Raw genomic sequence first — 22,851 nt, forward strand, 5'->3', positions numbered from 1 at the left:
CAAACTCACATAGAAACACAATGAATGCACCACAAAGAGACTCCACACAAGTTTAGAAGATCAGAAATTATTTATGTATATAGAAGACAAAAACAATGACATCCTAATCAGTAGATCAAGAGGTATCACTCTTAAATGGATTAAAGTAAAAGTGGTGCGTTCAAATATATGACTGTATGCAGAATACGTAAACATACAACAGATGAAGAGATACCACGTTAATATGAATGGAGGCAAGCAATAGTTTAGTATGTTTAGTGTGAGAGGATGCTGAAGTCACACAGGCTGGATTTGGGGGGTGGGTGGGTCAAATAAAAAGCGACAACCACAGAGTATTGTAAACTTTGCACACCATTCCTCGCAGAGGAGCTGCGAAGGTCCGCTCTCTAACAGGGACGTTTTGCTGCACATGTTTAGTATAAAACAAGTTGTTGAGCTTAGAAATTGTGTAGAAAACTTGAGAAACTTTGTAGAGAAAAATCTTTACACCTCCGCACACAGTGATGGAAAGCAGACAGATTTGTCATTTGTTATAGTGCCTTGAAGCCAGAATGGCCATGATGTGGGTTCATTGAGCCAACTCACATGGGCGGACGTTCGGCGAGGACGCGGGGCTCTCCAAGGCTCATGTGTCTCTTGGGTGTGGCTCATTTCTCAGAGGAGTGACATTTCCTATTCCTCGCCTTCCTTCCCCTTTGCTCCACTGAATGTCAAAAAGCTGTATTCTGTCCATTAACTGTTGTATTTGCATTTGTCACCCCGAGTGAGACGGGTATGCTCAGACGTGAGTCCCGTGCTCTCCACATCACTGGTTCAAGCTATCCTGGTTGAAGACGGCTGATGTATGTATGTATAGGCATTTATATAGCGCACTACTTACCCGGAGGGTCCCAAGGCGCTTCGACCGCTGCGAAACCCTTCCTGGCTTCCCTGAGAGATGGTCCCTTAATGGGTATCTCCAGGGTGAGACCAGGCATCCCCGGCGGTCTGGTGGGGCCGTTAGTGAAGATGAGGCAAGCTAATGCCCAGAGTTGCCGAGTGTGAACGCTGATCAGAGTGGGCACCGAGGCGAGAGAATTATCGAGTCCGCTGACCCTGGTCCAGAAACCTGCCGCGCCGGGAATCGAACCCTGGTCCCGGGCCGTCCTCTGCTCTCGGGTCTGCCGCCTCTAACCAGTGAGCCACACTACTTCACTGTTAGCCAGAAACCGGTCCTAGGATGCTTGATTCCGGTCCAGTAAAGACATGGCTTGGCAGTTTGGGCTGGACTATTCCCATGAGGCACAGGGTCAAGGCTGATTTGCATATAGCCATTGTCTGACCTAGGGTGGTGTGGAGTGCAGAAAAACGATGGATTTTGGTGCAGATCTCTGTACTGGGGTGAATGTATGACATTTCTGCATTCTGTCCATCAACTGTTGTTTTTGCATTTGTCACTGCTGCTGCCAGGCACTAGATGTTGGTGTAAATGAGATCCCAGCCTTTTTAGGTCGAGCCTAGAGTCAGCGCGCATGCGCCGTGAGACTTGCTGTACTGGAGTATGGATTACAAGCCCCGCCCATATTTCTCATTGGCTTGTGTCATTGTCCTTCAAAAATGCTGGCTTCTGATATGTTAATAAGCTTGTTAGTCCCTCCTTAGTACCACCTTGTCTTCATTTGTGACCTCCCATGAGGACTGGCCCTTTTACTTTGGTTGTTACACGATGCGTGCTAATTAGTCTGTAAGCTCTATTTTCTTTATTGCATTTATCCTACTGTTAGCAGGACGTGCGCTGCTTCAGCTGGAACCGCTTGTGTTTTTTTTAAGCAGCACGGCAGTGCTTTATCTTATACCATGTGTTTTTAAATTAACAACTTGGGCGCTCGCTTTCAATAACAACACGAGTCCTCATGTCTGTTTCTTCCCCACCCCACCAACCAGACCTAAAGTCCTGCTGCCTCCTCCATGAGACCGTGTATGGTATATACGTGTACTTGTTTTATTTACAGCTCACCACAGGACTTTTTTTACAATATGTTTACTTTTACTTAAGCGGTAATGTCGTGTTTTAGTAACTCAGCGCAGCGCCTGCTAAATGGGTATTGCGCTTTTACTTTTAAATTATGCATTGTCCCCCCAACTCTGCTGCACGGACGATGCATGAAGCGGACGCGTGTTACTTAAAGAAATCATTACCCTTCAAGTGCCTTCTTGAGATAATGCCAACACTGGAAACTGGCCGCCTGTGTAATTTTACAGTGCTTGGTGCTTTGTTAGCAGTTGAGCCACCCGGCCTGTACCCTGCCAGGGTGCACATCACTGCAAGCTCAATTAGTACAAACACTCAATGGGGAACAGTACAGTCCCACACGTGAAGGTATCATAGAAATCTGTTTTTTCCACAAAATGTTTTTTTGAAGGGCAAATCTGGGTGACTTTGATGCCTGAGTTCCTCCGATTAGTATGATTAGATATTTACAATATCGGTGTCAAGTCAAAAAATAAAGGCGTCTCTACAACAGAAAATTACGGGGCAGATTTATGACGGACTTGCGCCACGTTTACGCCACCGTTGCGTCACACAAGGGCGCGGAAACGTGGCGCATCCCTGCGACTTATTTACAACGTGACGCATCTAGGCACATGCGTCACGTTGTAAAGCCCTGCGCCACATGAAACCTGCGTCAGGTTTCATGTGGGTGTTCTGTCACAGGGTGGGCGTTCCCTCGTAGGAAAGCCCCGTAAAACTGACGCAGTGAAATCTACAAGATTTCACTGAGTCAGTTTTACGAGGCTGCTGGGTCAAATCCTTACGCCTACTTGAAGCAGGCGTAAGGAGTGACGCACCACGTTATGTATGGGTGGCCTCTGTACATTGCAGGAGTTGCGTCACACTTGCAACGCTACTCCAGCAATGCGCCGCCCGTACACCACAAGATGCGTCACGCATCTGCCCTTCCTTGCACCATGGTGCGCCGCATTGTAAATGTGGCGCATCTGTGGTGCCGCAAGGAGGGAATTGCGTGACGCATCAGTTCTGGTGCATCCCTGCTGTTTTTCAGAGATGCGCCAGAACTCATAAATCTGCCCCTACGTTTTTACAGGCCCCATAAACGCCTACGTGCCTTCGCAGCAGGGTCCGTGGGTGCTCAAAGGTGCGGAGTGGGAGAATAGGGTCCCAGAGGAATGTGTGGCCGGAAGTGAGAAGCGGCGCATCACTCCACCTTCTGCAACAGGTTCCTTTTTTTCCGGTGAATTTTGCCCATTCTCCTGTCCGCCCTGACACTTGCACCGGTGTCACTGCACCATCTACACAATTAACTGCATCACCGAGCTCGGGTAAAATCCTGCCTGCAACATCCCCTAGTACTGGGTCTTTTTGTGTTAGTACATGTGACCTGCAAGCAAGATCCCACAGTCCTTAGGGCCCGATTCACAGAACTAACTTTTTTTTCAGATATAACTGGTAAGTTTATTCTCTTGGTAGGCGTTCCCAACCGCCACAAAAGCTCCCTCAGCAATAAGGTTCAAATCAGACTGGGGCACATCAACATTCTAAAATGAACTCCCGGGGTTTCCATGGCCCATCCAAAGTTCTGAATAGGGTAGGGATGGCCTGGGACAAACCAACTTACGTTTTATTTAACATGTGTTTACTAAATCAATATAAGTTCATAAGAGGAAGATTAGAACAGAAATGGTATTTGCTTTAACGTATCCCAACACCTTTTCAAGGGATTTATTCTTACCTGTTCTAGACAGTGTTTTTTTTGTTTTTTTAATTTTTCGAAAACCTTTATTAAACAAAATTGCATAGCAAGGTTACATACGGATACCAATGCAGAGCACCATGGATATGCACACAATGGAGTCCAACAGCATACATCACATTCGCGGTATGTATGAGAATCCGTCTATCATGTCCAGGATTTGGCCAGTCTCTTAACCATGGCGAGGATAATGAAGTGTGCTTTATCCACCACTCGCCCAATGACTTTTCCACAAAAAAGAAAACCGATAGTGGACAGCATAGGAACTCACCCGTCCCCTCCCCCATCCCCCTACCCCCAACCCCTCCCCGAACTCCCCCCCCCTCTGCTGCCGGGTCTAGGAACGAAGGAGAAAGTATAAACAAAAGATTTGGTCTATGCATGCCACCCCTTCTCTATGGCGGGTCACTGTGTGTCGCGCCACCCTGTGTCTCGGTCTCCCCCTGTCCCATGTTCGTGGAATCGGGGCTGTTTTGAGTCTGTGGGGCATCCAGCCCCACTAATACCTGAAACATCACACCCCAAGCCTGTAGGACCTCCTGTAGCTTCCCGTCCCTTCTTGTGTGTCTTACGTGCGCTTCTTCTGCCAATGCCCACTCCCGTAGATCCGCCCTCCATTTCTGCAACATGGGGCCCTGCGGGGACAGCCAGTGGATCGCTATACGACGGCGGGCTGTGACCAGGCCTAGTATGAGGAACCGTCTGCTCACTTTCCGTTTGGGGTTTCTGGGAATTAAGCCCAGGAGGCAAGGGCGCAGGTCCACGTCTATCACCCGCCCCGAGACCCTCTCCAAGACATCCAGAACTGATTTCCAGTAGGATTGGAGGTTAGGGCACGCCCACACCATGTGAATAAAGTCCGCCATGGGACTGCGGCATCTCAGGCATTGGGAATCCCTGGTGCTATCAATAGCCTGGGAGTCACCTAGGGGAGAGATAGGTCATGTGTATAATATTATATTGAATTTGTTTAAAACGGTTGCTAACCGACACCTTCCGCACGCTTTCATATATCTTTTCCCAATGACGGGGGGTGATGTTTTGTGGACACGCCGGCTGCCATTTGTCTTCTATCACCAAGGGCCGTAATCTTTTATCCTCCCGCAAAGCCCTGTAGAGGTGGGTCATAAACTTCCGGCCCCTCGCCATTGCCAACATCATGACTAAGGTATGGGTGTGTGCCGGAGCCTCCGGGAATGAGGGGCATAACTGCCGCGCAGTCGCCGCTAGTTTGGTGTAGTGAAGGAATTGCCCCGGACCCAGCTCGAAGGTAGTGACCGCCGCTTGGTAAGTGATGAATTTATCATTTGGGTACAGATCGGCTAACATCAGGCAACCACCCTCCATCCATTTGTCTACGGACATGACCTGTGCAATCCGGGCAAAGGGCGGCATTAGCCACAGATCCATATCGGGGGCAAACGGTGTGCCGCAGATGTGTGGGTGCGTCACACGGTCCCAGATTGCGGCCCCCAATCTTACCAGTGGGGGAATGTGGCCTCATCGTCCCCTCCCCTGCCAAAGCAGCGCTCCCAGTTGTTTATTCCCATAGGCCCCTTCCAGCAAGGACCGTTCCCAGGAGGGGTCCGTGTACAACCATGCAATGGCATGCTGTAGCTGTAATGCAAAATAGTACAGCTCAAGGTCGGGGACTTCCAGTCCACCCGCGCCCCAATAACGCTTCAGGACCTCTAGACTCACCCTACATCTCTTCCCATTCCATAACAGGAGGACTAGGAGGGAATCCAATTCCCGAAAAGTCCGGTGCGGCAACTCATAAAAGGACCCCTGCATCGTGTACAGGCAGCGCGGGAGGACCACCATCTTGATTAGGGCGATCTTTCCCATCAGGGAGATCTTAAGGGTGTTCCAGAAGGCAATAATTCCCTTCAAACCCTGAAGTATCCGTCCCATATTATGGTAGAAAAAATCGATCGGGTTGCGACCCAACCAGATCCCCAAGTAGCGAAGTTTGTCGTCCACCCATGGGAGTCCCATCTCTGGGCGCTGGACCCCCTGCCATTCAGACTGCTCCCCAATCGTATAAAGCTGGGACTTCGCCCTATTTACTGCGAGGCAGCCGCAAAGTGTGACAGTTCGGACAGCAGGACGGGTAACGATTGCGTCGGTTGATTCAGATAGACCAGGGCGTCATCTGCATATAAGGACACCACATGTTCCCCAGTCCCTATTCTGACACCCTGGCCCTGCAGTGCCGTGCGGAGATGGCACGCCAACGGCTCCATCGCCAGGGCGAAGAGCAGGGGGGAGAGGGGACACCCCTGACGCGTTCCCCTCGATATGGCTATCTCATCTGAGATACATCAACCCGTGCGGGCTCTGGCCACGGGCCTGGTATATAGCAACTGAACCCATTTTACGAATCCTTCCCCCAGACCTAGTTTTAAAAGCACCTTCCAGAGGTAGGCCCAGCGAATCGAGTCGAAAACTTGTTCGATATCCGGGAAGACCAGTGTGTTTTGTTTGGCCTGTCCCGCTAGAGTTCGCATGACATGTGCCAGGCGACGGATATTCCGTAAGGTGTTCCGGCCCGGGATGAACCCTGACTGGTCATCGTGGACCAGGCGATGAAGGCAGGGGAGGAGTCTGGAAGCCAGCACTGGGCTGATGATCTTCAAGTCCACGTTCAACATGGATATAGGTCGATAGGATCCAGGGAGGAGAGGGTCCCTACCCGGCTTGGGGATCATTACAATCGTCGCTGCCCACATGGAGTCTGGGAGCGAGCCCCGGTCGTAGGCCTCCATTGCCACCTCACGGAGTTTTGGAACCAGAACCGCCTTGAACTCTTTATATAGTTCGGCCGCTAACCCGTCCATCCTCGGGGATTTCGCTGTCTGCAGGTGGACTATTGCAGCACGTAGTTCCTCCTCTCAGAGTGGCCCCCCCAGGTCCTCCTGGCTATTTGCTACAATCTCAGGGAGCTGTATCCCCTCGAGGTACACCTTCATGTTCTCGGCGTCCGCCAACGGTTGTGATTCAGAGTATATTTTACATAGATGGGATCGGAGCACCTCGTTAATCGCCTGCTGGGTATATACCGTCCGGCCCAATTCATTCTGCATAGCCAAAATAGGGTGAGGTTGGGTTTCTGTCCGTATCAAATGCGCTAACAGTCTACAAACTCTGTCACCCTCCATATACCATCTTCGTCTACTGTCTGTCCTGTTAAGCTTGCCAAGCGAGGCCCATGCGTCTCCCAATTGCTGCCGTGTGGCCGTCCATTCAGGCCGTTGCTCCTTATCTGTAGGGAAGTCTCTCTCCATCTCCGCCAAGCGGTCCTCGTGCTGTCGGAGTTCCCGTTACAGCACCCGTTTTACCCCTACCTCCGTGGACATAGCTGTCCCCCAAAGGACTACCTTCATGGCGTCCCATTCAGTTGCCCTCGTAGTAGCTGACCCCCAGTTCACTTCTAGGTATGTCCCGAGCCCCTGCGAGATCGCCTCCTTATACGTGGGATCTCCGAAGGCCTCCGTGTTGAGTCTCCAGAGCGGGATCTTGGGCTGTGGTCCACCCACCAAATACGTGAGCAGGAGTGGGGAGTGATCAGATAGGTATAGCGCCAATTAGTGGATCTCTTCTGCCCGGTCCATTACCATGCCCTGCAGGAAAAAGTAATCTAGTCTACTTTGTGTGTTGGCAGAAGGCGTGAAGCACGAGTACACCCGACGAACAGGGTTGCTGTGCCTCCACGCATCTATGAGGTCATAACTTTGGAGCATCTGGGCCATTGCATCTCTCATTTTAGGTTTGGCGTCTAGCTTTGGGGGGCATCTGTCTAAATTCCCATCAAGTGCACAGTTAAAATCCCCCGCCAGCAGGAGCTCCGTGTCTGGGTCTATATCTAACCGGCCCAGCACTTGACCCAAAAACTCACCATCATCCGTATTTGGGGCGTAAACATTCACCAGGCAAACACTACGCCCAACCAGGGTACCCACCACGATTACAAACCTACCCTCTGGATCCAAGTTTGAGTGTATGGCTTTAAAGGGTTCCCCAGGTGCCACCCAAATTAGCGCCCCTCTAGCAAACCCTGAGTAGGACGTAGCGAAAAACTGACCACGCTATCTACACTGGACATACTTAAGGCACTCCCCCCAGAGGTGTGTTTTCTGTAGGAAAGCAAAGCTGACCCCATAGCGCCGGATGTATTTGGCTACTCTGATCTGCTTAACCATGTTATTGAGCCCCCTAACATTCCACGCCAGTAGTTTGTATTTACAGGTATCACCCATCATTGATTAGTATTTATCTACCCCGCAGCTCCCACCTGGTGCCCTTTGGAATCATCTCCGCAGTGTGACGTGACCCATCAAAAGGTAGACAACTTAAACAATACATAGCAAGAGTCTAAAATAACCCGGCAGCATTTCTCATTGAATCAAAACTAGGAACCCCAACATTTCCCCCCCCCCCACAGGCGGAATGCCACCCGAACCAAAACAGGGAACCTTAACATCACCCACCCACAGGCGGTAGTACCGCATCTCCCGATTCGGAACCGGTCAGGAGACCTCAAACCCCGCCCCAAAGACTCACCCCCCCTCAGATCCCCCCTTCAACTTGCAATTAAAGAATTAAACAAGATAAACACTGCAATTGAATACTTTATAGTCCAAAAGAACCCCTTCACCCCGTAGTTAAGTCTTCAGCCGACTGACTGGTACCGTGCAGCCCTGCCCGGCCCATGCCTAGCCGGCCACCTCGGCACTCTACAATCGGCCACTTAAGGTGAATTGGCAAAATAGAACGGGCACTGTGAAACACAGGGTTACCGCCCCCGTCCCCATCCCATTATACTCAAACCACTCCAGAGAGCAGCCCCACCTCTAACTCATCAGGCTGCCATGATCCCCCCAGATTAGAGCATAAAGATACTCACAGTGTCCAGGACCCCCTATGTTACATTCCGACCACCTGAGTTACCAGTCACTTGTCCGTTGCAGGTTCAGCCACTGGACTGGCGGATCCCCCTGTGTCAGACTGCGTTTCCTGCACCAAACACAGTGGGGAGAATTGGTTCTGGGTTGGAGTGTGCCATCCGGGCCCACTGTGATGCCTTCTGTGAATACCGAAAGTCTTAAAGTTAGGATTTTTGTCAGTTTAGAAGTAGTAAAGTTAGGACTCCTAACTTTAGGACTCCTAAACTGAGAAAAATCCTAACTTTAAGACTTTCGGTATTGACAGAAGTCATTTAGGAGACCTAAAGTTAGGAATCCGAACTTTACTACTCCTAAACTGAGAAAAATCCTAAATTTAAGACTTTCGGTATTCACAGAAGGCATTTAAGAGTCCTAAATTTAGGACCCCTAACTCCTGTGAATACCGAAATGATAAGTGCCTTGTGTGAATAACAAAATGAGTAAGTGCCTTCTGTGAATACCAAAATGGTAGTAAGTTTAGGATTTTGTCTTAAGTTAGTTCTGTGAATCGGGCCCTGGGTCTTTATGTATTAGTACATGTGACCAGCATGCAACATCCCACGGTGCAGGGTCTTTATGTGTTAGTAAATGTGACCAGCAAGCAAGATCCCACAGTACTGTGTCTTTATGTGTTAGTACATGTGACCAGAGTGCAACATCCTTCAGTACTGGGTCCTTCTGTGTCAGTACATGTAACCAGCGTGCAACATCCCACAGTGCTGGGTCTTTATGTGTTAGTACTAACCCTGGGCATAATACTAACGGAGAATGCAAAGTTTCTACTAATTCGCACGTAAAGTACCAAAACGTGTTTAATCACGTGTTTAATCACGTAGCGTAGCAGCTAAATCAACAACATCCTCAGATGCTTTGAAAAAACAATTTTACATGCTTAAAAGCATATAACCACTTCACAAAATGAACTTTTACATTACAATGAAAACATTAGGCAATGAGAGAGGTGATGATTTTGGGGTCCCCCCCCTAACCTAGGGGGACAACCAAGATGATACCTTGAACACAAAGAGCATAAACAAAAAGCACATTTTGTTGAACTTCAGGGGTAGTCCCATCCTCTTAGGACCACCTCAAGCACAGTTATTGGCAAAAAAACAATCCCAACCAAAGGCCCTGCAAAGCATTATGGGTCGAGATTAGCAGTAGGCAGTGAATATTATAGTATCCAACATCAAAATAATTCTACAAAGAGCTGCAGTTCAACTAGTCTTTACTAGATGTCCCTCACAAGTCAAATGCAAAACCTTTCAAACCCTTTCATCAAGCATTTGCATTTGACTCGTGAGGGACATCTAGTAACCACCAGTTGAACAGCAGCTCTTTGTAGAATTATTTTGATATTGGATATTATAATATTCACTGCCCACTGCTAATCTCATCCCATAATGCTTTGCGGGCCTTTGGTTGGGAATGTTTTTTTGCCAATAACTGTGCTTGGGGTGGTCCTCGGAGGATGGGACCACCACCGGATCGTTCAATAAGATGTGCTTTTTTTTGTTTTCAGGGCATCTGTTTGGTACTCACCCTAGGTTAGGGAGGATCCTAAAATCATAACCTCTCTCACTGCATGCTAATAGTAGTATATGCTCTTTAGCATATAAAAATAGAGATACTTATTTTATCATAACTGACACTGTGCAGGATGCCATTTGCAAATATTCTGCAATTTTTTCACAGTGCATATAAGTACACAGTGTTATCAGCTACTGTGTACTTCGTGAAGCTAGGTGTAGTGCTGCTACGCAAACTACAGCCAGGCCTAGTGAGTAGTTGTTAGTACATGTGTTCAGCTTGCAACATGCCACACTACTGGGTCTTTATGTGTTAGTTCATGTGACCTGCATGCAACATCCCATAGTAATGGGTCATCATATGTTAGTACATATTACCAACATACAACAATCTGCAGTACTGGGTATTTATGTGTAAGTACATGTGAGTTAGGTGCAACATGCTTTTGTACTGGGTCTTTATGTGTTAGTACATGTGACAAGTGTGCAAGGTCCCACAGTACTGGGCCTTAATGTGTTAGTATATTTGACCAGCTTGCAATATTACGCAGTACTAGGTTTTTATGTGTTAGTACATGGGACTTGCGTGGAACATTCTGCAGTACTAGGCTTTTATGTGTCAGTACATGTGACCAGCATGCATGCAATATCCCACAGTACTTGGACTTTATGTGTTATTACATGTATCCAGTGTGCAACATCCCAAAATACTGGGTCTTTTGTGTGTTATTAAATGTGACCTGGTTGCAACATCCCACAGTATTGGGCCTTTATGTGTCAGTACATGTGACCAGCATGCAATCTCCCACAGTACTGGGACTTTATGTGTTAGTAAATGTTACCTGTGTGCAACATTCCAGAGTACTGGGCATTTATGTGTCTTTACATGTGACGAGCATGCAATATACCACTGTACTGGGACTTTATGTGTTAGTAAATGTGACCAGTGTGCAACATCCCACGATACTGGGTCTTTATGTGTTAGTACATGTAACCTGCGTGCAACATCCCGCACTACAGGGTCTTTATGTGTTAGTAGTACATGTAACCTGCGTGCAACATCCCACAGTACAGGGTCTTTATGTGTTTGTGCATGTGACCAGAGTGCAATATTCCACAGTACTAGGATTTTATGTGTTAGTACATGTGACTTTCGTGGGACATTCTGCAGTACTAGGCCTTTATGTGTCAGTACATTTGACCAGCATGCAACATCCCACAGTTCTGGGACTTTATGTGGTAGTACATGTGACCTGCGTGCAACATCCCATAGTACTGGAACTTTATGTGTCAGTACATGTGACCAGCATGCAATATCCCACAGTACTGGGACTTTATGTGTTAGTACATGTAACCAGTGTGCAACATCCCTCAATACTGGGTCTTTGTGTGTTAGTATATGTGACCAGCATGCAATATCCCACAGTACTGGGACTTTATGTGTTAGTTCATGTAAGTAGTATCTGTGAACAGCTTGCAATATTTACTGCAGTACTAGGTTTTTAGTTGTTAGTACATGTGACTTGCATAAAACATTCTGCAGTACTAGGTCTTTAGGTGTCAGGACATGTGACCAGCATGCAATATCCCACAGTCCTGGGGCTTTATGTGTTAGTACATGTAACCAGTGTGAAACATCCCACAGTACTGGGCCTTTATGTGTCAGTACATGAAACTAGCATGCAATCTCCCACATTGCTGGGACTTTATATGTTAGTAAATGTGACCTGTGTGCAACATTCCACAGTACTCAGCGTTTATGTGTCAGTACATATGACCAGCATGCAATATCCCACAGTACTGGGACTTTAGGTGTTAGTAAATGTGACCAGAATGCAACATCCCACAATACTGGGTCTTAATGTGTTAGTACATGTGACCTGCGTGCAACATCTCACTGTGCAGGGACTTTATGTGTCAGTACATGAAACCAGCAAGCAATATCCCACATTACTGGGACTTTATATGTTAGTAAATGTCACCTGTGTGCAACATCCCACAGTACTTGGCCTTTATTTGTCAGTACATGAAACCAGCATGCAATCTCCCACATTACTGGGACTTTATGTGTTAGTAAATGTGACCTGTGTGCAACATCCCACAGTACTTGGCGTTTATGGGTCAGTACATATGACCAGCATGCAATATCCCACAGTACTGGGACTTTAGGTGTTAGTACATTTGACCTGTGTGCAACATCCCACAATACTGGGTCTTTATTTGTTAGTACATGTGCTCTGCGTGCTATATTCCACAGCACTAGGAATTTATGTGTTATAACATGTGACCAGTGAGCATCATCCTCTAATCATGGGTCTTTATGTGTTGATACATTTGACCTGTGTGCAACATTTCGCAATACTGGGTCTTTTTTCGTCAGTACGTGTGACATGCATGCAACACCCTGCAGTTCTGGGTCTTTATGTGTTAGTACATGCAACCTGCGTGCAAAATCCCACAGTATGGGGTCTTTATGTGTTAGTGCATGTGACCAGCATGCAACATCCCACAGTACTGAGTTTTTATGTGTCAGTACATGTGACCTGTGTGCAACATCCCACAATACTGGGCCTATATGCGTCAGTACATGTGACCTGGGTGATACATCCCCCAGTACTGGGTCTTTATGTGTTAGTACATGTGACCAGAGTGCAACATCCCACAATACTGGGTCTTTATGTGCTAGTACATGTGACCAACAAGCAGTATCTCACATTACAGGGTCTTTATGTGCATGTGCATGTGACCAGCATGCAACATCCCACAATACTTGGCCTTTATGTGTGAGTACATGTGACCAGCATGCAATACCCCACAGCACTAGGATTTTATGTATTATATTACAATCATGATTGTAATATAATCCTCTACAGGTCAAATTGACAAAAGACACTGTATAACGATATTCAGCGCTGGTAGCAGATTAAAAGGAATCCAGTGACGCTGCATTGAGGGTCATATAACCCAGCTTTGAGGGTGAGTATGCTGCTTAACTCATGAATTTCCCAGGAAAAACATAGCCCTAATATTAGGTCTGCCCTTGTTAATCCCTTCTGTTCATATAATAAAAAAACACCTGCAGGTCTGCTATGTGTAATTTCTTCTGTTCACTTAAAAGAACACCTGTAGTTCTTACCATGTCCTACATTGAGAAAATTGACCTTTCAGACTCAGACCGACTATATGTATAACCACCAGGTTGCATAGATTGAGTAAAATATAATCTTTGTCATATCCAGCTACACCTAAATATACTACTCTATTTTCATTATAGTGATTTTTTTCATAATAATACGGTGGCCCCGCTCCAGCAAAATCCTCTTCATTACTGAGTTCCTGAAATTTAAAGGTAACAAACACATGCCACCCAAATACAATGGCCTTGTTCTGATAAAATTGTAATTCAGCCCTAGTAAATAGAGATAAGTTACGTGATGTAATGCTCTTTACAGAAAGGAATGTTACACTGGACATAATAGACCAGATCCTCTATCAATTGAGGGATTACGATCCAAACTACCTCCAATTAAGAAGAGAGGGACAGTAATTTTTCACAGGTATGCATCATGATTTTATCTTAGAGCTACCTTATTGGTGACTTTGTGTCACTAAAGTTAAGAACCCCGTGTATAGCCCAGTATAACTCAAATGCCAGAATGACTCATTAATGATAACACTTCTTTGCTTGTTAAAAACAAATAGCATAACGTGTGAAAATAAAATTGTGCTGTGAAAATTGTGAAAGTAAGTTTTTTTTAATAAACCTTTTTTAATAAACCATTGTATGTATTTAATTATATGCTTTTTCTGTATAGAATTGTTTGTCCTGATGAAGGTGGTATCGTTATACACCGAAACACTGCGTCGACAACCTTAACAACTATGTTTTTTATGATATTTTTATCTTTGTATTTGTACCGACAACTTTTTTTAACAAAGACTGAACTCAATATTTGGATGTATGGCACTGTAATTATGTTATAAAACATTGATTTTATTGATTTGTAATCAACTGTTTTTTTAATACAATACACACGTTTTTTTAGATTCTTGACTTTTTCATTATGTCTTAAATTGAGTAATACTGTATATTTCTGCATTGAGTGGGCATCACGAGTTATGAGGGAAATACACTAAAGGGCTTCTTAACAGTTGAGTGTTTTGGGACTTCTCTAGTTCTTTACTTCTATTCTCCTTGTCCCCAATTGGATTACAAAGGAGACCTCCCTTGCCTTTCACTCTTTATGTGTTAGTACATGTGACCTGTGTGCAACATCCCACAGTACTGGGTCTTTTTGTGTTAGTTGTACATGTGACCAGAGTGCAACATCCTTCAGTACTGAGTCCTTCTATGTCAGTACATGTTAACAGCATGTAACATTCCACATTACTGGGTCTTTTTGTGTGCTAGTACATGTAACCAGGGTGCAAACTCCCACAATACTGGGTCTTTATGTGGTAGTACTTGGGACCTGGGTGCAACATCCCACAGTAATGGGTCTTTCTGAGTTTGTACGTGTGACATGTGTGCATATTCACACAGTATTGGGGCTTTATTTGTTAGTACATGTGACCAGCTTGCAACGTTCCGCAGTACTGGGTATTTATGTGTTAGTACGTGTGACCTGCTAGCATCACCGCTAACTTACAAGATGTGTGTGCAACTATCTCTCGTGGCCGGGGCTTCAGTGGTGACACATGACATCTGTGAGCCATGGGGAGTGTCTTTGTGGTAACTCAGTGCCCACCACCCCCTCAGTAATGGACCGTGATGTGTGCGAAACACGTGTCAGGGACTCCCAAGCACCACAGGTCTCTGTGAATAAAGACTTCCTATCACTACGTCTCCCAGCATGCACTGGGTATGAACAGGACAGCATTGCAGCTCCACCCCCTTTGATGAACTTCCTGTTAAACTCTTAACGTGGAAATGCACGAGACATTGGAGGAGCTCCCCAAATAGCGCTTCTCTGTCCTCTAAGCGCTTTTATGTTGTAATGCACATTACATTTGGGAAACAACCATCACACCCCCGACCCCACCCCCACTCCTAGAGTCTGCATTAGGAGTCGGTCTCTGTGGGGGGGTGGGGAGAGGGTCTGGAGGGATCCGCATCTCACCATTCCCACCTCTACCACTGCTTCCTTTCCACAACCATCTACACAAGGAAGAAGAAAGTGTCAGAGGTGCACTTACCTTGCACGGGGAAGTAGGTGATGGTGTACTGCGCCACTGCAAGAAGAGAGAGAGGACGAGTTACACACAGTAGAGTAAGTAGGGAGGCTGGCAGTGTGGTCGCGGAGGAGTGAGTGTGCAAGAAATGTGAGGATGCACTCCTGAGAGTGTTCAAACAAGAGCACACAGTGTGTGTGCGAGTAACCACAGTGATTGTAGTCCAGGTGTGAGTGGTGGGGGTGTTTTAAAGTATAAGGAGGGGGAGTTGTTGCTCTTGCGTCAGGTTCACACTACAGCAAGTTTTCTCACCTGTGGCCCCATAACTTCCCTGGTTCGAACCTTAGGTCGAGTCTACCAGATAGCGCCGCAAAGATGTAAAATGTGCTTCCCCAGAAATGTTCCCGGCCTTAAAACCCACCATTTGCTTTCAATTATATTGTTTTATCATCAATTACATTTGCTTGCTTTCTATTGACTTGTTTTATTGCCAGTTGCATTTGCTTGCTTTCTATTGGATGACATTTCTGGTTTCAACCTGTCCACCATGTGTCTGCCCCTCCCATGGAGCATGGCCTCTTTACTATCCCTATGATTCATTGGCTACAATGCTCTTTCAGCTCACTTTTAGAGGACAATTTTTTTTAAATTATTGTTTCCACACTCCATGAGAGTGCATGTGTTTTCCGGCCATCTCCCCTGTCTCCCCCTTTCACATTGCTGTCCCTTGTCCATGTGTTTCTCTTCCCCCCCACCTGCACTAATGTTGCTTTCTCTCATCTATGTGCTTCCCCACCATGCAACTCTTTGATTTTTTTACCTGTGTATTTCTCCCTTTGTCCCCATGAACCCTTCCTTGTGTTGCTTCAGCCCCACCCGCTTCTCGACCAATCCAACCGTTTCAGTTTTTTTTTCTTTTAAAACTGCTTTTGTTCCACTTTTTTTTAATTTACTGGCCTATCTCTTTGGTTGCCTCTTTGCTTACTTTCATCCGTGTATTTCTCCATGAACCCTTCCTTTGTTCCTTCTTTCCCTACCTGCTGTGTTGCTTATCCCCACGCACTCCTTTACCAAGTCATCCGCTTCAGTTTTTTTTATACTGCTTTTGTTCTACTTTTTTTTAATTTTCTGCTCTATCTCGGATTTGTAAATAAAATAAAAAATATTCGACTGTGTCCTTTTGTACCAGCATGTATGTGGCTGAACGCATGTGCGTGACTACAAAATGACACAGCGGCTACGTCATCATATCGTTTTTTTACATTTGTTATTTTAACCATGCTGCACAGCAGCACAATGCAACACAGCATGGCTAAAAGACTTTGGCAAAATAAAGAGGTCTTGTAGGCGCGATCTATTGGCTTTGCCAATGCTTGTCCTGCATACTCTGAGAAGCCACCAGGGGTCTTACACTAGTGGTCATGGAGACAGCTCTAGACGGGGAGGGGTTAGTACCCCTCTGCTTAAAACAGGAGAGAGGATCCTATAATTCCTGGTGATGTGGAGGCCCCCTGGTTGGTACAGACTTCTAAGCGTCTGGTCACTGTGCCTGCGGAATGTGTGTACAAACCCTGTAGGCCTCTATGTGATTGTGAGGCCCTTTTTTGGTCGAGCCTAGTGCAGCGTGCATGCCCTGCTCTAAAAAATGCCCTTTTGGAATCAGTCTGCACTTTCTGACACTTGTGCATGTGTTTTTTTTTAGCAGTACTTGTATTGTCCTTTGGGTGCGTTTGTCAGAAATGAAAGCACTCAGTTGGCCAAGAGTTGTGTCAAAATGTTGACTCCCACGGCATCCACCTTGTGGGAGCGAGCAGCGGCGCGCTGGGGTCATCTGTTTCTAATTACCGTGGCCACGCTTGTTTATATTTGCCTGTCTTGCGGTTGCTTTCACTTTCGTTCTGTGCTTTTTTCCTTCAGTCACTCCACTTCGAGCTCGTTGCGATATGCTATTTGTCTTTGCGTGTTGTGCAAACCTTGACCAAGCCTCTGCAATGATTTTCTTTAAAGCCGAGTTGTAAAGGAGGTAGGTTACACTGTTGCGGTGTCATATCATTCGGCTGCCACTTATATTATGCTCAAAAGAGTAAATTTTGATGACAAAGGACAAAATAAAATACAAGCCAGCGCAGTCCAAAGTCCGGTCTACACCCATGAATGTAACATCATCCGGACATCTTTGCCTGCTGTGCGTGCTTTCTTTGTGTCCGCTCTGCAGCAGCCCTTTCTCGTCTTGCAGAAGAATAATACATCTTTTGCACTTGACCACGCGCTGTCAAAATCAGACGAGTTCTGTGTAGACTGCAATCACTCAGCGCCAGGTATGCGATTCCTCAGGTGTGCCTACAGTGACTGCTAAATCATTGTGCGCGTAATGCGATTCTCCACATAAGTGTAGAAATGTGGGGCATTCTTGATTAAAATATGTTTTCAGCAAACATGTATTCACAGGCCCTGAAAGGGATCCTGATCGATGACAAGTTCAGTGATTGTCAGGATCAAGTTCGTACTTCAGAATGTTATTTTTGGTCTCTTTTGCCTCTTCTGATTATTACTAATTCTTGCAAATTCTAGAATTCTCTATTGAAGCATACTCCAGTTTTTCTCTCCCTCTCTTTTAATGGCATCTAACTTCCTCTTTCTCCCTCATTCAAAAAGCAAGTTCAAAATCTGGTGGGCCATCTCCACCTTTCATCTTTCTCAGGTTAATAAATTGTGTACTGTTAAACAGGGTAATAATCACACTTGTTTTTATATATATTTGAATGGTGCAGCAGGTCCAAAGGCCCTATTCACCTAATATTGCTACATTTTACTACTAAATGGGCAGTCAAATTACAGTTACCTTGCAGTTGAAATAGGCTTTATTTAGATGGTGCAGCAGGTGTAACGGGTGTAATGAAACTGGGGCTCAAAGCTGTAGGAGCCCCTCTAACCACCAACTATTGCAATATTTTACTACTAACAGGCAGTCACAAGTGCTCTACAACATAGCTTTAACACATTAACAAAGCCAATAACTCTGGCAAAACACTTGTAAGGTCTCAAAGGCGAGACCTATTTGCTATGCCAATGCTTGTTACTCCTTTCCCTGGGTGTGTAAAGAGTGCTGCAATGTGTGGCTGAGAGCCTTGCTAGAGGAGGTCTATGTTGCAATATTATGGTTTTCCACTAGAGGGCAGGCGTCTTCCCCTCACCAAACACCAGGACCACAAACAAACTGTGCAGAGGTCTGGCTCTGGGCTGGAACACCCATGGGCTCCGGCCTTACGGCAGGTGCATTCGCCAATGCGAGAGGCTGTGAAATGAAGTCCCTGCTGAATATTTGGGGGCTTATTTATGAGAGCGCAGCGTCACTTTTGTACCACACAAAGTGATACATGTGTGATGCAGGGCTCTCATTTCGATTTATGAGGTCACTCAAAGCCGACCTACGTGGCTTTCAGTGGTTCATAAATCACGAGTAAGGCAACACAGCGCAAATTCTGCGCCCCTCGCTCTGCGCCAGGAAGGCGTTTCATGGGCGTCGCCGTGGGTTTCCCACTCACCTCAGTGGTTTTTGACTGTGCCCCAGATTTACAAAGTGATCTAAACCTGGGGACGTGCCAAAACCGTACGCCTCCCGAGGGGAGGCATAAAAAGGAGAAATATATTTATTCCTCCTAATTTTTTCCTCCTTCTTTGCGTGCTGCATTTTGCAGCACAAATAGAAAGAGAAAAACACCTCTCAGGATTGCACCAATCTTGCCCCGTGGCAAGGGCGCCTACGTTGGAGCTAGGCTGCTGAAACGGCGCCAGCGTAGGGAGAACGGACAGGGATGCACTTTATTGCATAAATACGGGGCATTCCCGCCCTTTCACTTTGGCGTAGGACAGCGCTGCCCAACCACAAAACCCCATAAATGAGGCCCTTGGATTCCAAGCTTGCTACACCGCTGCCCTTGAACTGGAGACAAGCTGGGACAAAGTCATCCACTCGAGTCCCCTATTTACGAATGGCCCGTTAATTAGTGCGAGAATTATCACACCTGATAAATCAGACTCCACTGAGCCGGTATTTATCGGATATGATAGATGTCACTTGGTGAATAACGTGTATTTCGCTGTTCACTGCCCCAAAATCTTCATGTATACTTTATAAGTGTATCTTTGGAAACGTCGGGAAAGGTTAAGATTGCAAGAGTGGCAGGTTTCACTGACGACACTACAACATTCCCCAGTACTGACACTACACCAGTTTCTATCAACGGTTTCACGAAGGCCCGTTTCACTACAGCTCACTATCACCAGTGGAAGCGTCCTGGCACAACAGTCAATATATTAAAGAGGGCTGTTGACCAACGCAGCCATCAGGACAGCTCGAGCAATGGATCAGCGATAGAGATGCAACCATTACACCTGTCCAGGTGAGCCCAGAAGTGTCACGCATCACAGGTGTGTTCAGGTGAGCCCTATAGTACCAAGTAGCACAGGTGTGTCCAGGTGAGCCCAGGTGAGGTGAGCCCTGGAGTGCCAAGCAGCATAGTTATGTCCAGGTGAGCCCTGGAGTGCCAAGCACCACAGTTGTGTCCAGGTGAGCCCGAGAGTGCCAAGCAACACAGTATGTCCAAGTGAGCCCTATATTGCCAAGCTGCACAGGTGTGTTCAGATGAGCCTGGAGTGCCAAGCAGCCCAGGTGTGTCCAGATGACCCTGAGAGTGCCTGTTGGACTTGGCCCTTCTGGCAGGTTCACCCCTGAACTTTTTGCCTTCTAGTGTTACATAATTATAACGATTTCTGGTCTTTGCACACTTTAGCACTGTGGCACAGTGTAAAGTGCATGCGCTCTCTTACTGCATGTGTGAGATTGGCCTCCCCTCCCATAGGAATGCATGGGGAATGTGTGTGTCCATGGTAATTCCTGATGCGTGGGGAGTGCAAGCTGCAGTGGGCCGCCCCACCGTTCTTCCCGAGCCCAGGAAGCTCCAACGATGGCCCATGTTTGTTTACGAGCCCCTGTGAGTGGCTTGGGGGCACAGTGGTTCATTACAAGGCCCCAGGACTGAAGGGGCATTTTGGGTGGTAGAGCGGCCCCAGCAGGCAGTGGGACGTCCCCCCCAGGATGGCAGCATTTTTGCCTCCAGATCCTACTAGGCCCCAGTATCCCTAGAGCCTAGATGGCTCCAACCGGGGACACATTTGTTCCTGAGCCTAGAGGGCTCCCAGAAGGGCGCATATGATTGTTCCAGAGCCTAGAAGGCTCTCAGTTGGTGCAGTTTTCTTTCAGAGGGCCAGTGAGGGCCCTTGTTGCCATTTTGACCTACAGCTGCCCAGCAAGTAGTGGGCAGCTGCTCCGTTTAGGTTTTTCTTCTTAGGGACATGTCTTTGGACTCAGGAGTGAGTCGCACTCCTTCGCCCCTAATTTGGCCTTCCCCAGCTGCGCAGCACTTAGTGCCAGGTGCAGCGTTTAGGCCCTGTTCTTGTCCCCCAGCTGCCCAGCAAGTAGTGGGTAGCTGCAACATTTAGGTTTTGGCGCTGTGGCGCAACCTGGACTTTGATGTGATTTATGTGCTAAATGTGATTTATGCGCTAATGCTTTGGGTGTTAGGAAAGGTACTGTGTGTAGGATGTTTTGCGCACCCTGTGTTTTGATACCTCTGAATGTGTTTTTATGCATCATGTGTGAAGCTTCGGGCTTATACGACTAAATGTATTTTCATGTTTAGGTGGTTGTTTTATCAAGTATGTGTTATACTAGTGTGTTCAGGATTCCCTGCGTGATATTTTCCTAAGGTTGCTAGGGTTGTGTAGGTGGTACTTACCTTTTACCAGTGGTTACTGGTTGTGCGCTACATTTGCTATGTCTAGAGTGTTATTTCTATCAAGTGCTTAGTCCTGATAGTGGTCCACGTGGCCCTGTCCCGTGTACATAATTACTTGTAAATATTGCCCGTTCCAGTTGGCACAATGTACATCCTGTGATTCTGATTCTGATGTGTTTTGATAATACAAAGGCTATTTTTGATATAACCTTGTGTGGAGTTCTTTTTGTGGGGGGCCTTGGGTGTTGTTGCTGGTGGGTGCGTGCGCAAATGCTTTACAGATAAGCCTGACTGCTCCTGCCAAGCTACCAAGAGGGTGAGCAGGGGTTATCTTGGCGGGTGACTTCCTTGCCCTGTCTTAGAATGGTGGTTTCTGCCTGGCTTTGGTGCAAGCCTCAGCCAACCAGAAATACTAATTTCTAACAGTGCCATGCTGCACTGGTGTGTCCAAGTGAGCCCTGGAGTTACAAACCAGACATGTGTAAATGTAAATGTATTTGTACTTGTAAAGCGCACTGCCGCCCCATTCCGGGGCATCCTGGCGCTGTACTCATACCGCTGTGGAACCCTTCCTGGCTTTTCCCTGTGAAATGTCCACTGCTGGGCACCCCCAAGGTGAAGCCAGGCATCCCAGCGCTGTTGGGTCCGTTGTGGAGATTAAGCAAGCTATTGCCCAGAGTTGCAGCGTGGGACCCATGATTAGAGTAGGCGCCGAGGCGAGAATTATCAGGTCCGAGGAAATTATGCCCAAGACCCGCCGAGGCGGGGAATTGAACCCTGGTCCCGGGCCAGACCTCTGCATCAGGGTCTGCCACTCTAACCATTGAGCCACACTTCTCCACACTTCTCTGTGTCAAGGTGAGCCCTAGAGTACTAATCATTAAACATGTCCAGGTAAGCACAGAAGTGCCAAGCAATACAGGTGAGCCCGGGGGCGCAAAACTGCATAGGTGTATCCAGATGAGCCCTGGAGTAGCAAGCAGCACAGGTGAGAATAGGTGAGGCCAGGAATGCTAAGCAGCACAGGGATCCAGATGAGCCCTGCAGTTCCAAGCATCACACCTGTCCAGGTGAGCCCAGAAGTGCCAGGCAGCACTGGTGTGTCCAGGTGAATCCTTTAGGGCCAAGCAGCACAGTTATGTTCAGGTGAGCCCTGGAGTGCCAAGCATCACAGGTGTGTTCAGGTGAGGTCTGTAGTGGCAAGGATCACAGGTGTGTCCAGCTGGGCCCTTAAGTGCCAAGCAGCACAGGTGTGTCCAGATGAGTTCTGGAGTGCTAAGCAGCACAGGTGTGTCTAGGTGAGACCTGGAGTGCCCAGCAGCGCACGTGTTTCCAGGTGAGCCTTGGAGTGCGAAGCAGCATAGGTTTGCCCAGGTGTGCCCTGGAATGCTAAGCAGCACATGTGGGTCGAGGTGAGCTCAGGAGTGCCAAGCCAAACAGGTGTGTCCAGATGAGCCAGGGAGTGCAAAGCTGTATAGGGGTGTCCAGGTGAGCTTGGGAGTGCCAAACAGCACAGGGGTGTCCAAGTGAGCCCCGGAGAGCCAAGCAGTACAGGTAGGTGAAGGTGAGCCCTGGAGTGCCAAGCAGCACAGGTGTGTCCAGGTGAGCCTAGGAGTGCCAAGCAGCACAGGTGTGTTCAGGTGAGCCCTGGAGT

General features: G+C 47.2%; 1 protein-coding gene across 1 annotated transcript in view; it reads right to left on the reverse strand.

The window, feature by feature from the left end:
* The window catches only part of LOC147736658 (glutathione S-transferase P 1-like), a 61,478-nt gene that overhangs the window by 27,341 nt on the left and 11,286 nt on the right, over nucleotides 1-22,851 (reverse strand). The window contains exon 2 of the mRNA XM_086953414.1: nucleotides 15,424-15,459. Within this exon, the coding sequence (XP_086809540.1) occupies nucleotides 15,424-15,459 (36 nt within the window). The remainder of the gene's footprint in view (nucleotides 1-15,423; nucleotides 15,460-22,851) is intronic.

This window comes from Lissotriton vulgaris, chromosome 1_2, assembly GCF_964263255.1.
Source record: "Lissotriton vulgaris chromosome 1_2, aLisVul1.2, whole genome shotgun sequence".
Taxonomy (NCBI): Eukaryota; Metazoa; Chordata; class Amphibia; order Caudata; family Salamandridae; genus Lissotriton; species Lissotriton vulgaris.